This window comes from Eptatretus burgeri, chromosome 14, assembly GCF_056783735.1.
Source record: "Eptatretus burgeri isolate ZD-2024b chromosome 14, Ebu_testis_v1, whole genome shotgun sequence".
Taxonomy (NCBI): domain Eukaryota; kingdom Metazoa; phylum Chordata; class Myxini; order Myxiniformes; family Myxinidae; genus Eptatretus; species Eptatretus burgeri.
Genome location: NC_140974.1, coordinates 45,762,059 through 45,781,360, shown reverse-complemented (window position 1 = coordinate 45,781,360; position 19,302 = coordinate 45,762,059). Strand labels below are relative to the sequence as shown.

General features: G+C 42.9%; 1 protein-coding gene across 3 annotated transcripts in view; it reads right to left on the bottom strand.

Moving 5' to 3' along the window:
* Positions 1-2,690: 2,690 nt before the first annotated feature.
* Positions 2,691-19,302, bottom strand: part of ASCC2 (activating signal cointegrator 1 complex subunit 2) — an 84,362-nt gene continuing 67,750 nt past the window's right edge. For all 3 annotated transcript variants that reach the window (XM_085854615.1, XM_085854616.1, XM_085854618.1), the window contains exons 8-19: positions 18,785-18,897; positions 18,597-18,662; positions 18,295-18,402; positions 18,042-18,110; positions 17,266-17,340; positions 16,180-16,363; positions 8,536-8,759; positions 8,114-8,254; positions 7,722-7,979; positions 7,469-7,634; positions 6,597-6,679; positions 2,691-3,146 (exon numbers count right to left, since the gene is read on the bottom strand). In XM_085854615.1, the coding sequence (XP_085710741.1) occupies positions 2,969-3,146; positions 6,597-6,679; positions 7,469-7,634; positions 7,722-7,979; positions 8,114-8,254; positions 8,536-8,759; positions 16,180-16,363; positions 17,266-17,340; positions 18,042-18,110; positions 18,295-18,402; positions 18,597-18,662; positions 18,785-18,897 (1,665 nt within the window). In that variant the 3' untranslated portion in view covers positions 2,691-2,968. The remainder of the gene's footprint in view (positions 3,147-6,596; positions 6,680-7,468; positions 7,635-7,721; positions 7,980-8,113; positions 8,255-8,535; positions 8,760-16,179; positions 16,364-17,265; positions 17,341-18,041; positions 18,111-18,294; positions 18,403-18,596; positions 18,663-18,784; positions 18,898-19,302) is intronic.

Sequence of the window (19,302 nt, the reverse complement as noted above, 5' to 3'; positions counted from 1 at the left end):
TAAATAGGTTTATAGGCTGAGTTGTAAGACTTGTTACTTCTTTAAATTATCAGATTTCACTCCAGATATTGACACTTATTTAGTCCAGATGATATCCGATCGTCAAAGCCAAAATAATACTTCGATGATATACTTTAATCCCGAGAGTAGATCGTGGAAAATGGCATCATATGATGGATGAAATCACTCCAAGCTCCGAATTTGAAAATTATAGCACGTACAAAAGCGATGTATACAGCGATTCGTAGCTGTGATGAACAGACATTTGATAATATGAGTGAGGAAAGTGAAAAAAAAAAACTTTATCATTAAGAAATCGTTGCTGCCTGTTCGAAGTCAAGGCATGGTTGAACAGGCCAAAAAACATGGCAGCTACAGACCCCAGACAGCAAGGTGGCCGAGGATCGCCTGATAAAGGATATTGTTACGAATTCTGGCCCGCCTGGTGTGTGATCGGACGCGTACCTCTAATGGCAGCCGCGTCGCCCACCGGACGGACAATTCAATCGTGACCCTCCTGGAACTATCGCCAGGAGCCAGTCACGGGTGGGGGTTTAACCTCACCACAACCCAGTCCGCATTCTACCCGCGCGAAATAGGGTGAATCGCCGAATGTCGATATACCTAAATACCTGCGCGGGTAACCTACCGAAGGGTTGCACCATGCCGCAGGTCGGCTTAGGACACGAACCGCTTAAGCGGTTCGTTCCGTGCTACAGGGATAACCAAGCGGTGTTATCGCCGACCTCGACGGTTCAGATTATTTATCGGGTGTTTAAAACCCACTACTCATTCCACGATTCAAGATGGCACTTTCAATGGGGAAAGAGATGACGAACGGGATACATTTCACACAAGGACATTTATTATAGCAAGCACATATTACACACACACAACACAAGCAAGGAATCATGCAATATACAAGCGACAAAGAAAGTACTACTACCGACTACGATGATGTACAGTCACTTACACAGGTTTACTTAACAGACGGCGCCACCAGTTGTACACAAAAAAAACAAAGGAAAAACCCTCCTCACAGGCAAGGGGGGTAGACGGGGTTCGTAGACCTTTATTGCCGTGGGCCGTGGATGACCGAATAGGCCCGCGATACCGTGCTGGTTACCTGCCCCCTCAAGGGGCGACGGTCGGCGAGCCCTCTTCGGCACTCTCCTCTCGTGCGCGCCTCAACCCGGGACCACTGCTCGCAACCCTCACGACTTGGCGCCCAGAGGGAGAGACGAGCCTTCGCCGATCCAGAGCCCACTTCGACGATCCAGAGCCCGACGAATCCAAACACGACGATCCAGAGCCCGAAGAGTCCAAACACGACGATCCAGAGCCCGAAGAGTCCAAACACGACGATCCAGAGCCTGAAGGAGTCCAAACACGACGATCCAGGGCGAAGAAGAAGAGAGCTCAAACACGACGTCCACCAAGAGAGAGAAGCACTCGACCCCCTTTTTGGCTCCGCCTCTCCTCTAGCCCTTTCGAGAAGCTCCTCGAAAAGGGGCGTTTCCTCCTCACGGCCGCCTCACACCCCGTATTCACCAATCGCCAGCGAGCTCTCGCAGCCTCTCCCATCAGCCCCGGCACCGCAAAAAAAGGCGGGAAAACTCGCGCGCCGTTGTAGGCCTTTCACGGGGCCTTCGTTTGAAGTCTTCGGACGGTCCAAAATAACGATAGAACAGAAAAACGGCTATCTCAAAGAGTCGCAGCCCGATGAATCACACGACTTCCCTTTAAACAACGGTGGGGAACTATCTGCACATAAACTTAGCGTCATAACTGATCTAAGGACCCTTTATGGTGTATTGCGAATTTCCACAGCCGTAACAATATAATTACATAAGAAGCCTGGTGTTGGCTTAGTGGTTAGGGTGGCAGCTTGGGATCCTAGGGTCCTGAGTTCAAGCCCCGTTGGCCGCTGAATTAAAATACACCAGGAGGTTGACTCAGCCTGTCATCCTTCCGAGATCGGCAAAATGAGTACCAGTGTACTGGTAAGGGGGACACTGCATCAGCGGCATCGCCGCGTCCCAAACAATGATGCAACCAGCAGCCACAGGCTGCACTCGATAGAGAGAGAATTAAATAAGGCCATTAATCATCTTCAAAAGGGGGTGTTTTAATTAACCCAAACATCCAATTTTCAGTCATGCGCTTCCTTTGAGTTTTCTTCGTGTGCATGCAATGTTTCAGGGTGCTAGATTTCATGGTTTTGAAGTTATGGAAAAAAAACACACACACACACACTTTAGTATAGACAAGACATTTAATCACACAGTGTGCATGCTATTCCCGACTAAGCTCCAATTACAAACTACTGTCAGGGCACAGCATCATCGGTTATATGCCATCCTTTCAGATGGGAAATTAGAATGGCAAACTAATCTAAGAGCACTTGATTGTGGACATTAAAGATGCCATGTAAGGAAGGCTGGAACCCTGTTTCCTAATCTGTAGCATTACTCATCCATGGTCATCAGAGTCTGTTTGTGGCATTAGGATGTGGTGAGTGATGCCATTAGAGTGTTTTTGCAACCAATAACCTCAGACACTCAAATTCCTTAAAGCAATGGTTGTGTCATCCTCCAGGATAAGTTGTATTCAGTCAACAAATGGTGGACACAGCATCAAAGCTAAACTTTTGTCAAAGTAAGAAAACAAAAAGACTCAGATAAACTCAGTTTTTCAATGCTGCCCCAATTTTTATTTGGTAAAGTGCACGTCTGCTCTCTTTATAAACCTTCCACTCCCCTCACATGAAACACACAAATATTTTAAGGCCATTTTCCCCCTTCACATGAAAACAATAACTAAATCAACCATGTTTTATTCATTTTCTTTGAAATATCAGTTGTTGATTGTGCTCATAAATTCTTCCCTCTAGGCATTCTGTACCCACACAATCATCCTTCACACATAATTCACCACCTCCCCATATTTCAACATCTCAAAATAAGACCTAAAAGGGGATCATGCCTCTGCTATGCTTGCGAGCAGCCATTTCTCTGCGCCCATGGTTGGCATGGCGAGCCTTGTTCTCCTCTTTATTGCGTCTCGCCGCTTCGGTATCCTGGCTCTGGCCCCGCCCTCGTGGGCCACCCTGTACTGCCTTGCTGCGTCCTGCAGTGGTTGGGCCTCTGTCACACAAAACAAGGTCATCAGCAAGTCAATTTTAATTTACCTCCCCAATTTGTGCATTCAGTGTCATTTACTCATGTTGTGTGCATGTTGGCCTGAGAGTCAATTCCAAGTTTCTCCCGCAGGTAGCAATATTTATGGGTGGGGGCAAGGGGCTTGACTATACCACTGATGCAGTCCCCTGCAGGTTAGGCAGGTATTAGGAATTTGTTCAGTGCCAGCAATACTTCACCAACTCTTTTTCCTTTTTTCTGTATACTTTGTCAAGGCTCGTATAAGAGCTAACACAGAGAACATATAACAAAGCGAGAAGGAGACAAGAGTAGCAGGAGAGGGAAGCACAACAACAGTGGGGAACAGATACATTAGACCTGTGGAGGGGAGAGGGATGGAGCAGGGTACACAGGGTAAACAAGATGGGTACTCCAGGGACTTTCAGGAAGGAAAGCAGGGAATTTGAAGGAGGTGGGTTTGGGGTGTATTAATGGGGATAGAAAAGATCATGGTTTTGGATGGGGGAAGATATGAGATGGTAGTAAACAGCTGTTTTGAAGACCTGGAGGGAAGAGTGGAATTGAAGAGAGTGTGGGAGTTTGTTCCAGAGGCGGAGGGGGGGGGGGAAGAGGAATGAAAGAGTGATGGTGAGCAGTGATTCTTGACCTTTGTAGTTTCACCAGAAGGGGATTTCTGGCAGACCTTGAGCACCCTGCAGAAATATTGGGGGTACAGAGCACAGACAGAGAGAGGGGGGGCAAGGCCGGAGTGCGGTCGGAAGAAGACAGAAAGACCACCGACCTGCCTGCTGTGAGCGAGTAAGAGAGTGAGAGAGACCCAAAGACAGCTCTCACTGTGGGAGATACCAATGACTCAGCTTCATCGTGGGAGATACCATTGTGGGAGACTTTGTCAAAAGACATCATGGGATCTTTAACATCAATCAACTAAAGGCAGCAGATTGGTCCCCAGCTTACCATCCAAAACAGAAACTCTGATATAACACCCTGTTTGCAAAACCCCCTTCTGATGGTATGTAGTCAAGCCAAGAATTGAACCCCGATTTAAATATCTCATTGGTACGTGTGCTACCTCTGCACCATCCTGGCAGAATACCATAAATAATCAGTATCTTCACTCTTGATAAAGTTATTGCTGCCAAACTGCATAAGCATAATCATGATAAAGGTTTAATATTGCCCTGTAATTTGGGGGAAAGGTAGTCAAATGCCATACACCATATAGATTCATCCATTATTTAATGTCCATGTCATTTATGTAAGAATACAGTGACGTCTCAATGTTATTTTCCTGTATGTAATAAAATACACAAGGTCCTCTATCAGCTTGAGATACGGTTTTATGTCAACCTCAACACATGGAGAGATAAAATAAAGCTTTGTGAGCATTAAAATAACATTTACCAAAAACATTAACAAACTAAAAAGCATCGCAAAATGCAAAGCCTCTGCTTTGTACTCAAACTAAACTTGACGAAAATGACAGCTAAAACAAAAATAAAAAAACGTAAAATTTATTAATTATGATCTCCATATTCTCATAGATAAAGATTTGTTGAAATTTTGATGACAAAAGCTCGAATGGTAAATGAAGAAACACGGAAGCGATTACACAACCCGGCTGTGTCGAGTTGTACGGCGGATGGGCTAATATGGGTTATTTCTATTCATTGTAACTTTGCCTTTTGACATTTTGACCCAATTATTAATTATCCTTCTCCATATTTTCATAATAGAGGTTTGTAAAAACATAAGATGACAAAAACAAAAATGGTAAAAAAAAGTTATGGCATGGACAGACACACAAACAGAAGCGATTGTAAATACCCCATATCCCACGACACAGCGGACAGGCTAATAAACCTTCGAGGTCCACCAAAGCAATGGCTACATGATTTCAGAAAACATGGTCTTCTCTTGTGAGGATGTTTCACATCAGCTGCAACTCCAAACTAGTTATTGAATTTAATTTTGTTAAATGGTAATTTTCCTTTAATCAAAACAAAATAACGGCTGACAGAGAAGTTCAAAGGAAGCGTACCTGCCTTTGAGGTTCCATTCCTGACCTGAATATAAAATGTCTTGAGAGCTGAGCCAAGTGAAATTAACAGTACAGTTCCAGTTCAGCATAATGGATTGAACAGGGTTGAGTCCCACGGAGCGCAGTGAGAGAGAAAGAGAAAGAGAAAGAGAAAGAGAAAGAGAAAGAGAAAGAGAAAGAGAAAGAGAAAGAGAAAGAGAAAGAGAAAGAGAAAGAGAAAGAGAAAGAGAAAGAGAAAGAGAAAGAGAAAGAGAAAGAGAAAGAGAAAGAGAAAGAGAAAGAGAAAGAGATAGAGAAAGAGAAAGAGAAAGAGAAAGAGAAAGAGAAAGAGATAGAGATAGAGATAGAGATAGAGATAGAGATAGAGATAGAGATAGAGATAGAGATAGAGATAGAGATAGAGATAGAGATAGAGATAGAGATAGGAGATAGAGATAGACACACAACAACAAACTTTGAGGATGACAGTCTGAGCATCGGGCACTAAGAATCACGAGTGATCGTTGGCCCAGATCCAAGAGCTCAGATGTGATCCAGCCAGACATTTCTCATCTACTGAGACCACCATCGCCACCCCTCGCAAGCATTGTGTGGTGGCAAGGTTATTTCTGTGTTGTGATCTATCCCTGTCTTTAGTGTGTTTGTGTGACTGTGCCATAAGATATTTGATGCAAGCCATCGAGATCTTGTGAGTGCAGGGGAAATCAATATTAGAGAAATTATTGCTATCGGTGTGTTTTGTTTTTCGTACTTCCCTACCCTTCATCCTTTAATAACTCCCTCTTTCCCACTGGTGTGTAGGTAGGCCTGTTGCATGGCTGGACTTGGGAACAGCAATTAACGACGTGGGTCGGACCACGGCTGTTATAAACTGGCGCGAAAAATCTTTGAAAGATGGTTTTAAAATGCAGTGGTGCACCCAGGGTTATCGCTTGGCCACCATCCTTTGGACGGGTGAACCGGCTGGAGGCGACAGATCTTGTTGGAGTTTCTGTATGTCAGAAACTGAAGTAAAGATCTGTTTGGCTTTCCTGGCGGACAGAGTACGGCCTACAAGTACCATCCATCGCTAAAATGGTGACTGTCCTGATGGAAGATTTGACTGTGTGTCCACTCATGGTCAAGCGTTACATTGGTGGTCAGGATTGAGATTAGGACTCTGCTCTGAACTTGACGACCGTTACAATATAATCACATGCAGGACAGAGGTTAGTAGACATTATCACACATTCACATAAATTACATGGACATTAGTAGAAAATAGACAAATGTTTAATATTGCCCCCAAGAATATTATGTAAATTTGACCATGGTATATTACAAATGGACTGTTCAAGATCTGAAAATTCCTTTTCCTTTGGCACATGTGTTTGCAAATAACATTTTGCTCTCACCTCCGCCAGGCCATCTTTGCTGCACGTCGCTCCTCAGCTTGTGCCCGTAACTTAGCTGGGTCTTCGAGGAATGGTCTCCGAGCCTGAAGAGCAGAAACAAATTTTCTCAGCTGGAGACAAGAAAAGGGACTTAGCAGACAAAGTAAAAGTAGAGCAGAGCAAGTTCATTCCAGACAGGGGAAAAAGGACTTTTGTTGTTCTCCTCTTCCCTTATCAGGGGTGTGGTCCAATGGCAACAAACTTCTGCCCTGCCTTGACCATGATATTGCTCCACCTCCTTTTGTCCTGAGCAAACTCCCTCCACTCTCCAACCACCCCTACCTTATGGATTTCTCTCCTCACACAATCCTACCATCTCAACTTCATTCTCCCTCTTTTCCTCCTACCAAGCTCCCTCAACCTATCCACTCTCTTTGCCATTCTCTTTTCCACATCTACAACAAATATCTCATTTGAGAATGTTGGTGGCTAAGTAAGAAATTATTTAAGTTTAAAAGACAGATGTATAAGGCTCGGACATTGGCATCTCAAGGAGATAGGGATGGGCCAGGCATCCGCCTGGGGGATGGCCAGACGGAGGCCCCTGGAGGACTGGCGGAAAGTAGATGCAGCAACGTGCTGTTCCGGCGCATGTTCCCATACCTGACCTGACATATAGAGAAAGGAAGGATTTGAAAAAAACTAGGATAAAGATTAAAAAAAAAGACATAAGTATAGGACAGACAGTTTTATAAGCAGATACTCAACACAATAAATCAGCTTCTGGAAAAATCAAGAACAAAAATATCCTTCCTTTGTGTTTTGCATTCATCGAGTAAGAAAAAGCCCTTGATGTTGTGCAAACAGATACCACCACACAAGCTCCACATCACCTGAATGTCAGCTGCACTCTCCCAGACCTCGCCTCTGCCGGTACTTTCTCTGACATTGCCACTGCTGGCACTCGCCCTCGCTGGCAATCGTCTCTGCTCTTCCTGGGACTCAGCATCATCCTTATTTCGGCAGTTCGCCTCCAACACACGGGGCGTTACAAAGGACCTGCAGGACAGAAGGTTGTAGTAAGCAAGCATATGGGATGCTAAAAGGCTTTGCTATATGACAGGTCAAATGCCATTTTTGACCCACCTGCAGTGCAATAAGGATGAATTACTTTCCTGCTCGCCAATGTCTGCATCATTGGCTCCAACACGTGCTCCATCATAAGTGTCGTCATAATCATCTTCGTAAGTCGCATTGCGGTTCACATTGCAATCTTCCACCACAAAATTATTTTCCTCGGTCTCAGTTTGCATTGAAGAAACCAAAGAATATGGAGCAAAGCGATGGCGAACATCTAAAAGTTCACTGTGGTCATTCATTACCTTTTGGAAAGATGAAATAGTTCTGCAAGAACAAGGCAGTCAGAAATCCGAATTTACAAAGAAAGCAGTAACATCAGATATCAATCAAAAGACAGGTAAAGACACACAAACTGAAAGAAAAATTAAAGACAGGTAAAATGAAAACTTTTTGTCGACCTTTTTCCTTTGTATACCCTTGACCAATCCATGGTTTTCTGGCTGAATGCATCAAATTCATCACCATCATAAATATTTCTTCGGGAACCCAGTGCCTCATCAGTCATTTCTTTCTCCTGTTCCACGTTGAATGTGTCTTCTCTGTTGAAATAAAAATTAAACCAACAGTCAACACAGACGAACTCCACCCTAACTGCCATGTGCCCTATCTTCTGCGTGCCCCTGAGAACTAGCAACCCACAGAACACTAATCACAGAAAAATCCATAATTTTGTCAATCATTACATCTCAAATCCACATTGAAATATAATTTCAGGGCAAAAAAGCATTCCAGATGGTTGGGTAAAAGAAAACATTTTGAGATTCAGAAGGAACCTTAAGAGCAGAAAGGCATTATCAAATCAAAATGTGTGGATATGCACCGAGGCATGCCAATATCTAAAGAGGCAAGGGAAGTTGGCAAAGTATCCTCGAGGACGTGGCGGATGAGGGTGGCAGAAAGGTCTTCTGAAGGTCCAAGGGCTTTACTGGCAAGGTGACGAAGAGATGCAGCAACAAAGCCTTCACCCAAGTGTGGAAGGACGTCACGGACAGCAGACACCAGTGACTCCAGCTGCACTTTCTCCAAAGGCAGTGCAGGCATTGCCTAGCAGCCAAAAGGCAATTAAAATTACAATTATAAATTTACAATTCATTCCGCCACTTTTATCTCCTTAGCCTTTAGCTCAATGCAAAAAATGAGCCTTCAATCCCATTCAAACATTTGTCGGATGCACTAAAGATGTCGCAGTTTGCAACCACAATTCTTATGAATTATACATTTGCGTGAAATCCATATACAGTGGCCTGCAAAAAGTATTCACCCCCCACCAAAGGTTTCACATTTTGATGCCACCTGAGCTTATTGCATGAAGCTTTCAAATCAAGCTTAATACTGTATATAGAGTCTTCACAAACTACTCCAATTTGATAAAGATAAATAAATGCAGAAAAACATGAATAAGTTAGATATACAGCGAAAATCAGATGATTCTCAGTTGCGTAAGTATTCAAACCCTTTGCCAACTTAACCCTTCAGGAGCAAATTATTTGCTTGAAAGGTTACAAAATAAGTGTAATAGGTTTCACCTGTATGTAATCAGGGGATTAACTTAGAAATTAAGCTCCACCACTTATCAAAGAAGTTGTGAGGTGCAACTCACTTGGTCAGCCAACAAGGCAAACATGAAGACCAAGGAGCTTTCCAAAGAAGTTAGACAAAGTGGTGGAGAAGCACCGTTCAGGAGAGGGTTATAAGAAGATTTCAGTCACTCATTATCCCTTTTCATATTGTGAAATCCATCATGAAGAAGCATCATACCGCCCAAACTCTACCCAGAACAGGTCACCCACCCATCCAAACTCAGCAGCCGGGAAAGCAGGAAACTAGTTCGAGATGTCACTGTAAATCAATTAATGATTTTGAAAGATCTACAAGGCTTTATGTCCGAGATGGGGTCAGAGTTCATCAATCAACAAGATCTTGTTCCATTCACAAAGCTGGCCTCACTGGACAGGAGGCAAGGTCAGGTCAGATAAGGGAGCATGTGCTGGAGCAGTCCATCACTGCATCCACTTTCCGCCAGTACTCCAGGGGCTTCTGCCTGGCCATCCCCCAGCCTAACACAAGCCTACGTCTGACCTCACAAAGTCAACACCATTCTTATACTGTCAAGCCAGTGGGTGGCAGCATCATGTTAAATGGGCTACTTTCTTCAGCAGGGACTGGCAAGCTTGTCAAGAAAGAAAGAATAATGGATGTTGCAAAGTACAGGGGAATCCTTGATGAAAACCTGCTTTAGTCAGCCATGAATCTGAAACTGGGTAGGAGATTCACATTTCAGCAGGACAATGATCCGAAGCACAAAGCTCAAGCCACACTAGAGTAGCTGAATAAGAAGAAAATAAATGTTCTTGAGTGGCCTAGTCAAAGTCCTGGCTTGAACCCAATTGAACATTTACGGCGAGATTGAACATTGCAGTCCACCGACGATCCCCGTCAAAGTTGGCAGAACGAGAGCAATTTTCACGTGAAAAAGGGCCAAGATTTCATCATCTCGCTGTGCAAAGCTGGTAGAGACCTACCCAAAAAGACTCGAAGCAGTCATTGCTGCAAAAGGTGTTTTCACCAAGTACTCACCTAAGGGGCTGAATTTTTTTTTTTTTACAACCAATGAATTTTGATTTGTACATGTTTTTTGCAGCTATTCCTGACATGTAACCTCCTTCAAATATAAGTGTTTAGTTTGATCGCTTCAGTTATAAATAAAACAGTTCATTTGGAAAAATTGTTTTTACATAATTTGTAATTCATCGACATGTGGATTTATTGGTCGGGGGTGAATACTTTTGTAGGTCACTAAATACCCTTTGGGTCAGCTGTACAAAAAATAATAATAATAATAATAATAATAATAATAAATACATTTTTGTTTTCGATGTGGTTTTCAGTAAAACCACAACTCACCACCATTATATTTTATCAGGATATGGTTATTATTATTTCGTATGCAGCCTGTGGATGCTGGTTGCATCATTGCTGGGAGTGTGGCCATGCCACTGATGCAGTGCTCCCTGTTTCCAGTAATCTGGTACTTGTTTTGCCAAGCCTAGAAGAATGACTGGCTAAATCAACCCACCTTGTGTTATTTAACGGATTTACAGGGGCTCAAATTCAAGACCTGAAGATCTAAAGCCAGCCACTTTAACCATTAAGCCAACACGAGGTTTGGATGCAGTAATGCAAGCTCTGCAGGTGTTTTGCTCTTCCATTCATATCCCATTGTCCAGCAAACATTTTCACAGTGCAATTTCCGAAGACGTTTTTAAATTTCTTAAGTTTTAATTGGCGAATGCAATTGGAGTGAAACTGAAGTCTGAGAGTTAACTGGTACTCGGTGTGCCTCCCCGTCGCTTTGCTGACGGGTCTAATTAAAAGGGTTTCTGCTGTTGTGGAACAATTAATATTATTGTTGGAACCGCTACATTAAGCTCCCGTTCCCGCGTCTTCTACCTCAATACCGGAAAGAGAGGCTTTTAAAACAGGCATCTTTATGATTAAACAGACACTAATTTTCGTTCCAAGGAAATAGATTTTGAGCTTTCCAATCAAGTAAATCGATTATATTAGCTCTTCAACGGTACCACTGTAATTATTCTGTGATAGCAGGAACCATTTAGAATCACACACATACGCACGCACGCACTTCCCATCCTTGTATAAAATCAAAAATACACAGATAAACAGTGAATGGCAGCTTCATTAAATTCGTGGAAGGCAATCATGCCTTGTCACAAATGGCTGTGTAATACAAAAGTGACATGACATTTTTGGGGTCTCTGCTAAAAAGTAAAATTGAAGTTTGTTTTCTTACAAACAGGACAGTTTGACAAAAACAAACAAAAAAAATCCCTTATTTATAGTAAATAATAACACTGAACAACAAAAATTTTTTACTGGAGATGTGTAAAGTGATTTAGACTAATTTGGGTACGCTGATTTCAAAAATCATAACCGTTTTGCTGTATCACGTCAGGATTTTCAGTAACAGAAATATTCCCATTGCCTCGAAGTCAGGATTTCAATGAAATTTACAAAAATTCATTTATTCATTTATTTCATCATGAATGCTTCAAAATTATAGAAATTACAGAAAAACTCCACTAGAATGTAATTAAAAATGCTTTAGGCATTTGGCTTTGCGTTTGTGCTGCTCTGTGTCAGTTTCACGATGCAGGAAGCAGCAGAAATCGCCCATCATGTTCGGGTTGTGCCGCCCTTGGTAACGCGTCTCCATGAGTGAAATCTCTTGGTGGAATCGCTCGCCGTGCTCGTCCGAGACTGCTCCCAAGTTGTCAGGGAAGAAGTTGAGGTGCTGGTGTAGGAAATGGATTTTCAGGGACATCCTGGAGCCAAGTTTCCTGAAGGACTCCAGCAGCTGCTGCACTATTTCTTCATAGTTGTCCGCGCGCGCTCGTTCCCCAAGAAGTTGTCCGTCACAGATTTGAAGCTCCTCCACGCTGCCAGCTCTTTGGGGTTTAGAGTTGTCGGAAAAGTTTCGTCCTTCATAATCTGTCGGATTTGCGGTCCAACAAAGACACCAGCCTTGATCTTGGCCTCCGACAAGGTGTTGCCAAACTTTTCCTTGAGGTATAAAAACCCACGCCCATTCAGATCCATTGCCCGTACAAAACTTTTCATCAAGCCGAGCTTTATGTGGAGTGGTGGAAGGAAAACCTTGGCTGGGTCGACAAGGGCGACATGCTTCACGTTGTGTCGACCAGGTACATGCTCTTTTCGCTCTTCCCAATCTTTCTTCGTCCAGTGATTCTTGTCGTCTCTGCTATCCCAGAGACAAAGGAAGCACATGTATTTCGTGTAGCCTGACTGCCAGTGGGACTGATGGTTTCTCGTTGCCATTGTGGAGCAAAACAGCCTTCAAGCTGTTCTTCCCCGAGTCGATGAAGAGGCGCCAGTCTGCAGGATCGTGATCACACCCAAGTTCTTTCAACAGACCGTTGATGTCACTGCAGAATGTCATCGTGTCTTCCATCTCAAAGAACTCAGCCATGTCTCTGTGACGTGCTCTGAACAAGGATATCTTGGTGTTAGGTTCAAGTAGATTCCACTGCTGCAGCCTTGATCCAAGCAGCTCTGCCTTCGCCTTTGACAGCGAGAGATCTCTTACAAGATCATTTAAGTCTCCCTGGTTCAGAAGGTGTGATTCTTGAGTGTCGGGTTCAAAAGGTTCATCATCACCATCCTCTTCACCACTGCTTACAGCTATGTTCTGATCAGCTGGAGGTGTTGGAACGGGGTTCTCGTCATCATGAGGCACAGGTTTACGAGCAGAGACGCAGTCAGCGAACTTGATGTGACCTTTATTCTTCTTGTTGAAGCCGGCGATGCTTGTGCAGCAGAAATAACAATCATCATGATGATTCTGCGGCTCACGCCATATCATGGGCACCGCAAATGGCATGCTCGCGCGCTTGCCCACCAACCACTGAGTCAAGGTTGTGTGACAGCTTGTGCAGCAGATGTGTGGTGCCCAGCTCTGTTCTTGGTCCCCCACCTTACACCCGAAGTAGTGAAAGTAGGCGGCCTTCATTTTCACTGCTGTAGATATACTTCGCTGTTGATCTTTTTTGGTATACCGACCACAGACATAACAGAAGTTGTCAGGATGATTGGTACAGGAACGCCTACTCATCTTTATCTGAAAGAAAGAAATATAACACAAGTTAACAACAATTGTACGAAATAGACATGTTAAAGACATATGTAAATTTCATTGAAATCCTGACTTCTAGGCAATGGGAATATTTCTGTTCCTGAAAATCCTGACGTGATACAGCAAAACGGTTATGATTTTTGAAATCAGCATACCCAAATTAGTCTTAATCACTTTACACATCTCCAGTAAAAAAAATGTTTTGAAATTTGTTGTTCAGTGTAATCTCTCCTGGGCCTTCATTCAAAAATAATGGGTGAAATGAAGGATATCGTTGAATGAAGTATGCTAGTCGCCATGAGAAGCAAGAAACAGCAACGTTTCAAGCAACAAAGCTCATTGGAAACATTAGATGTAGTGTACTTAGACAGGCTAAGATGTAGTGTACTTGGATTTGAGCTGTATAATTTTAGTTTGATTCCCGATTTGACAAAAAAAAACTGTCAATATGGTTCATCGTGCAAGCACAACGTTGTATCAATGAGTACACAATGCATTCAGATGGGGGCATTAAGCCAACTGCCCCATCCACTATCATTAGCTTATGGAGGTTAACGATCCACAGTACTTTTTTGAAGTAAATCTGTTTGCTGGTGTACCGATAATTATCCATCCATTGGGACCATATTCTGCACAGAGGGTTGGTGCTGTCGAAGCAGTCTCCTGGGCTATTGGGCACAATCCTGGACAGGTCGCCACTCTGACGCAGGATACTTGAACGGCTCAATCATCCCAGCAAGCTGGTACTCATTTTGCCGACCTTAGAAGGATGACAGGCTGAGTCAACCCCACCTGGTATTAATTCAATGCCAATCAGGATATGAACTTAGGACCCGAGGATCCCAAGTCCACCACCCTAACCATTCCACCAACACAAGGCATACACAGATTATACTGGTCAAATTGTTTGCCGAGGAGAATTCTAAATTCTTTCCTTGATCTATGGCGGGCACTGTATCATCAGCATGATGCAAAGTATCAGCCAAAGTGCTGCTAATGCATAAAAGCACCCCCCCCACCCCTTGTCTCATGCCCCCTTGCTGTGCATTATGTGTTCACTGTCATACAAGCCTTGACAAGGTATACAAAAAAACAAACAAACAAAAAAGTACAAATTCCATTGATACCACTAAATTCAAATTCAGTCATTCATGTGTATGAATGAGTTTCCATAATAAGGACAAAAATTGTATTTTCTGCATCTTAATATGAATTGTTATGCATCCATTCTTAATATGAACCAAAAGGTTTGAGGTGAAGCAGAGCTCAGAATTTTGGAACACTCATGATTAACTGCTGCACTTTCAAGCTTCCTTGATTTCTTTCCTTCTCCTTGTCATGACAAGACAAACGATAAAATATTTTATATCTGGACGAAAGAAAATGCTGATCAAATACTCATGTCACAAGTGGACTTTTCTCACGGCATTCGCCATGCCAGATGACATCACCATGGCAGTCCAGTGGGCAGTGCTCTAAGCCCAACCATCAATTGTTGGCGTCATCTCCATTTATTCCATTCAACAGGGGATTGCTATCGTTCCATGGCCTTCCTGTCCGACCAAATCCGACACCATCCCATAACCCGTCCTTGATGGGTCTACCAGCGATTCATTACGAATCTCAGTACATATACAAGAATAGTAATAATAAGAATAATATCATTCCTTTTATGCCTGGTGTTGGCTTAATGGTTAGGGTGGTGGGCTTAGGATCCGAGGATCTTGAGTTCAAATCCCACTCGGCTGTTGAATTAATACCAGGTGGGGTTGACTCTGCCTGTCATCCTTCCGAGGTCGGCAAAATGAGTGCCAGCATGCTGGTATCCTGTGTCGGAGTGGCGACCCGTCCAGAATTGTACCCAATAGCCAAGGAGACTGCTTAGGCAGCACCAACGCTCTGCACAGAGTATGGTCCCAGTGGATGGATATCATTCCTTTTGCGCCGTAAACGCACAGAGGACTGCCGAGGCAGTTTCATTGGCAAGGATTAGAGTACTGGACGGGTCGCCACTCCGACACAGATTACCTCGAATGGTTGTTACCCCAGTAGACTGGTACTTATTTCACAGACTACAGAAGGATGACAGGCTGAGTCAACCCCACCTTGGTGTTAATTTAATGGTGAAAAAACAGGGGCTCGAAGTCAGGACTCTAAGGTTCCAAGCCAGCCACCTTAACCGCCAAGCCAACACCAGGCGGAATAATTTCCCAAATAAAACGGTACTCAGTAGAGTGCATAGCTCTACCAAGCTGAACAGTATACGTTTTGTATCCCACTGATGGGCCGGATCTGGATCTGGATCTTCACCAAAATCAAATCAATTCCTTCCAACCTGAACTCCAGGTTTCATCCGAATCCATTCACAGCATTTTGAGATATCGTGCAATATACTGTTTTTGGCCCCATCTCAATGGTGAAGAATCACTTAAAGAACTGTAGTATCCAGATCCACATCTTCACCAAAATGTAAATGATTCGTTTTCGTCACACACCCAAACCTGTCCACCAATTTCCGTCCGAATCCGCCAATAACATTTTGAGATATCCTGCTCACAGACAGACAAACAGACAAACAGATAGACAGACAGGGGTGAAAACATAACCTCTGTCCACCTCTGGTGGTGAAGGTAATGAAAGGATTTCACATATTTCCATTAGTATAAAAATAAAGACAACAAATCATGGAGTATTTTAAAACAGAAAGCTAGTGGTTTCCAAATATTAATTTAAAGTAAACCAGAATGGACATTTAGGAGAAAAATGACAATTATTAGGAAAAGGAAGCTGTACCTCTGTATTCTTGTTCATCATACACTCTTCTTTACCACCACTGTTGTCTGGACCAACAAAGGCCTTCTCAGCACCAACACATTTCTCCACAACCGTTTGTGTGCGTTTAGATTCTGTGGCTGTGTCCATAACAAGGTGAGCTTGTTGCACGGCTTCGCTCACATATCCTGCTCGCAATTCATCCCTGGTACAAAGGTTAAGGAGAAAATTCCTACAAACTACTTTAATTATTTTTTTTAAAGGAACAATATTTTTAGCTTGTCTACGATGAAGTCAAGATGAGCTGTTAAAGCCATAACAATATCCTTCAATCAGTCCGTCCTTCCTTCATTAACATTTTTTCCCCGGCTCCTCTGAAGCAGCTCAACAAATAGTTTTGAAACTCGGCACGACGATTCACGACGTTAATGCACAAAAACTAATGGAGCCCTGCTCACCTTCATTCTTTCATTCCTCTTTTTCCCCCACTTTTGGAACAAACTCCCACACACTCTTCAATCCCACTCTTCCCTCCAGGTCTTCAAAATAGCTGTTCACCACCATCTCTTATCTTCCCCCATCCAAAACCACGATCTTTTCTACCCGTTAATCCAACTCAAACACAACTCCTTCAAATTCCCTGCTTTCCTTCCTGAAAGTCCCTGTAGTATCCACCTTGTTTATCCCGTGTACCTCGCCACATCTTTCTCCCTTCCACAGATCTCATCATGTGTCTCTTCCCCACTGTTGTTGTGTTTCCCTCTCCCGTTCCTCGTCTCCTGCTCCCCTTGTTATATGTTCTGTGTGTTACCTCTTATACGAACGAGCCTTGACATTGTATATAACAAATAAATAAAAAAAAACCCATTTTAAAAAATCTTACTGGTACTTAGACGTACACGACTGCTATAACCAATTGCATACAACAGAGACCTTCCCATTATGACTCACTATGCTTCTGCTGCTCTGCCACTCCACCCACCTTTACACCTCACGACCTCGATTAACCCCTTTACCCTCACCAAATGGTAATAGCATCAATATCTACAATACTTCCCATTGTATATCTGGAGCTCGTAGTCCAGCTCTGGAAGGTTTATCGGATACATTGACGGGCAAACAACTTGCAATAGGTGCAGATCATCTCCTATTGGGTGAAGTCGATCCCAATCAGCAAGGAACCTGAGAAAAAGTTTAAGAAACAAAAATTGAGTCAATCTGCAACCAAACGGTAAGGCAAAACCAAACGGTAATGAATGCACTTGCATTAAAGGGAGGACATATTCAGAATTAGTAAAATATAGAACAGTGTTATTAATAATTGTAAACAACAAATTACACAAGAAACCCAATGTTGGCCTTTGTATCCATCTACATCATGCTCAGTATGTCCTGACATAAAAAAGCACCACTGTGATAATAAAGCACATTTCAAACTTTACGATTTGTATTTGGTGGCAGTGGCACTCCACCTATCACCACCATCTCATCAAAATTGAATTAAGGCAAGGTCTCAGGTCATGCAACATGGACAGGCAAGATCTGAAACAAGAAATACGCATTTATATTGATCCTAGTAAGATGGCTGAGTGTTTTTGTATTATACAAAATCTGGGCTCATGGAAGAGCAAGGGGACAGGGTAAAAAGGCAATGTACTGAGAGAAAGGCAGAGTAGGATATAATAAGCAAGTAAATGAACAAAGAGGAAACGAGGAGAGAGATGAGGGGAGGAAACACAAGAAAGGGCAAGTAAAAGGATTGGGTTAGGTGGGGTTAACATGGGTAATGGCACCCTTAAATAGAGAACGACAAACACCATTGCATATCGACAAAAGTGACAAAGACTTTCAAAGTTTGAGACAACATGCAACAGCTTAAGTACCTCTTCTCATGCAGCAGTGAGAGGAATATCTGCAGAAAATCTTCCACATGATCAGTGGCTCCCTCCTCTCTGCTCAGAGAGCAACAAGACCCAGTCCGGGTCAACAGTATTTAAACAATTTACCTAAAAGCATCCCAAGTGTTGCGAAAGATCCATCAATAAACAAGGCACGATAAATGTAGGCACAATCAAAAAAGGTATGTTAAAGGTGACCCAGAATGAGGTTGCATGTAGACAAAGTTGAGACATTCACCCAGTCTCCAATACTGGCTGCAGACAGCAGGCAAAGACAATATCATGGCAGGTCTTCAGCAAATAGTGTCGTGCGGTGGCTAGCTGCTGCCAAGCGACTGCTCCTAACCTGGCGGTCAACATGTGAAAATAAGCAAAGTTGAATTTACAGTAATGGAGAGAATGAAATAAAGAGAGGGGAGGAAAAAAAAAGATCGAGAAAGTGAAAGTTCAGATAACATTAGAGTGACATGGAAATGCATGGATTTGAAAAAAAAAGAATGGAAAAAGAAGTCTTTCCAATTCGTGTCATATCAACTGCACCTCTGTTCATTCCTGCCAATCAGCACTTCCAATCGAGGAACAGCTTGCTCGTAGAAACTCGCAATGCTGCAAAGAGGTACCAAAAAATATAAAACAGCAAGGTGTGGAGAATATTAGGGTTGTATGGTTTAAAGTAAACAAAATAATGATTACAACAAACTGCATTTGACACGGTATGAAATTATCACTTTGGCAAGAAGTCTTGGCGGAACAACAAGGGCTGAGCAGTGGTGCAGCAAGCTACGAAGGCTGAGAGAGTCACAGAGATGTCACAAAGGTAGCCCAGAAGGCCTGACAGCTCCTAAAGGTAGATAAAAAGTCAACACACAATTTTGAGTTAAGGTTGGTGATGAAATCCTTAATAAGGACCCCATCATGCAATTTAGCACATCTGCATTAGCTGAAATTTAGGCTACAAAGACCAATTTTAGATATTCACCAGATATCATTAAACATCATGGTATGTATGTATAATAAATACATCTTTTTAAAATGTACTATACTCTTTATAGAGAAAGCATTGGTGCTGGCCAGCAGTTTATTGGCAAGGTTTATACTGGGTGGTTTGCCATTGCCTTCCCAATGTAGTTTGGCCATGCTTACCTAAAAGCATCCCAAGTGTTGCGAAAGATCCATCAATAAACAAGGCACGATAAATGTAGGCACAATCAAAAAAGGTATGTTAAAGGTGACCCAGAATGAGGTT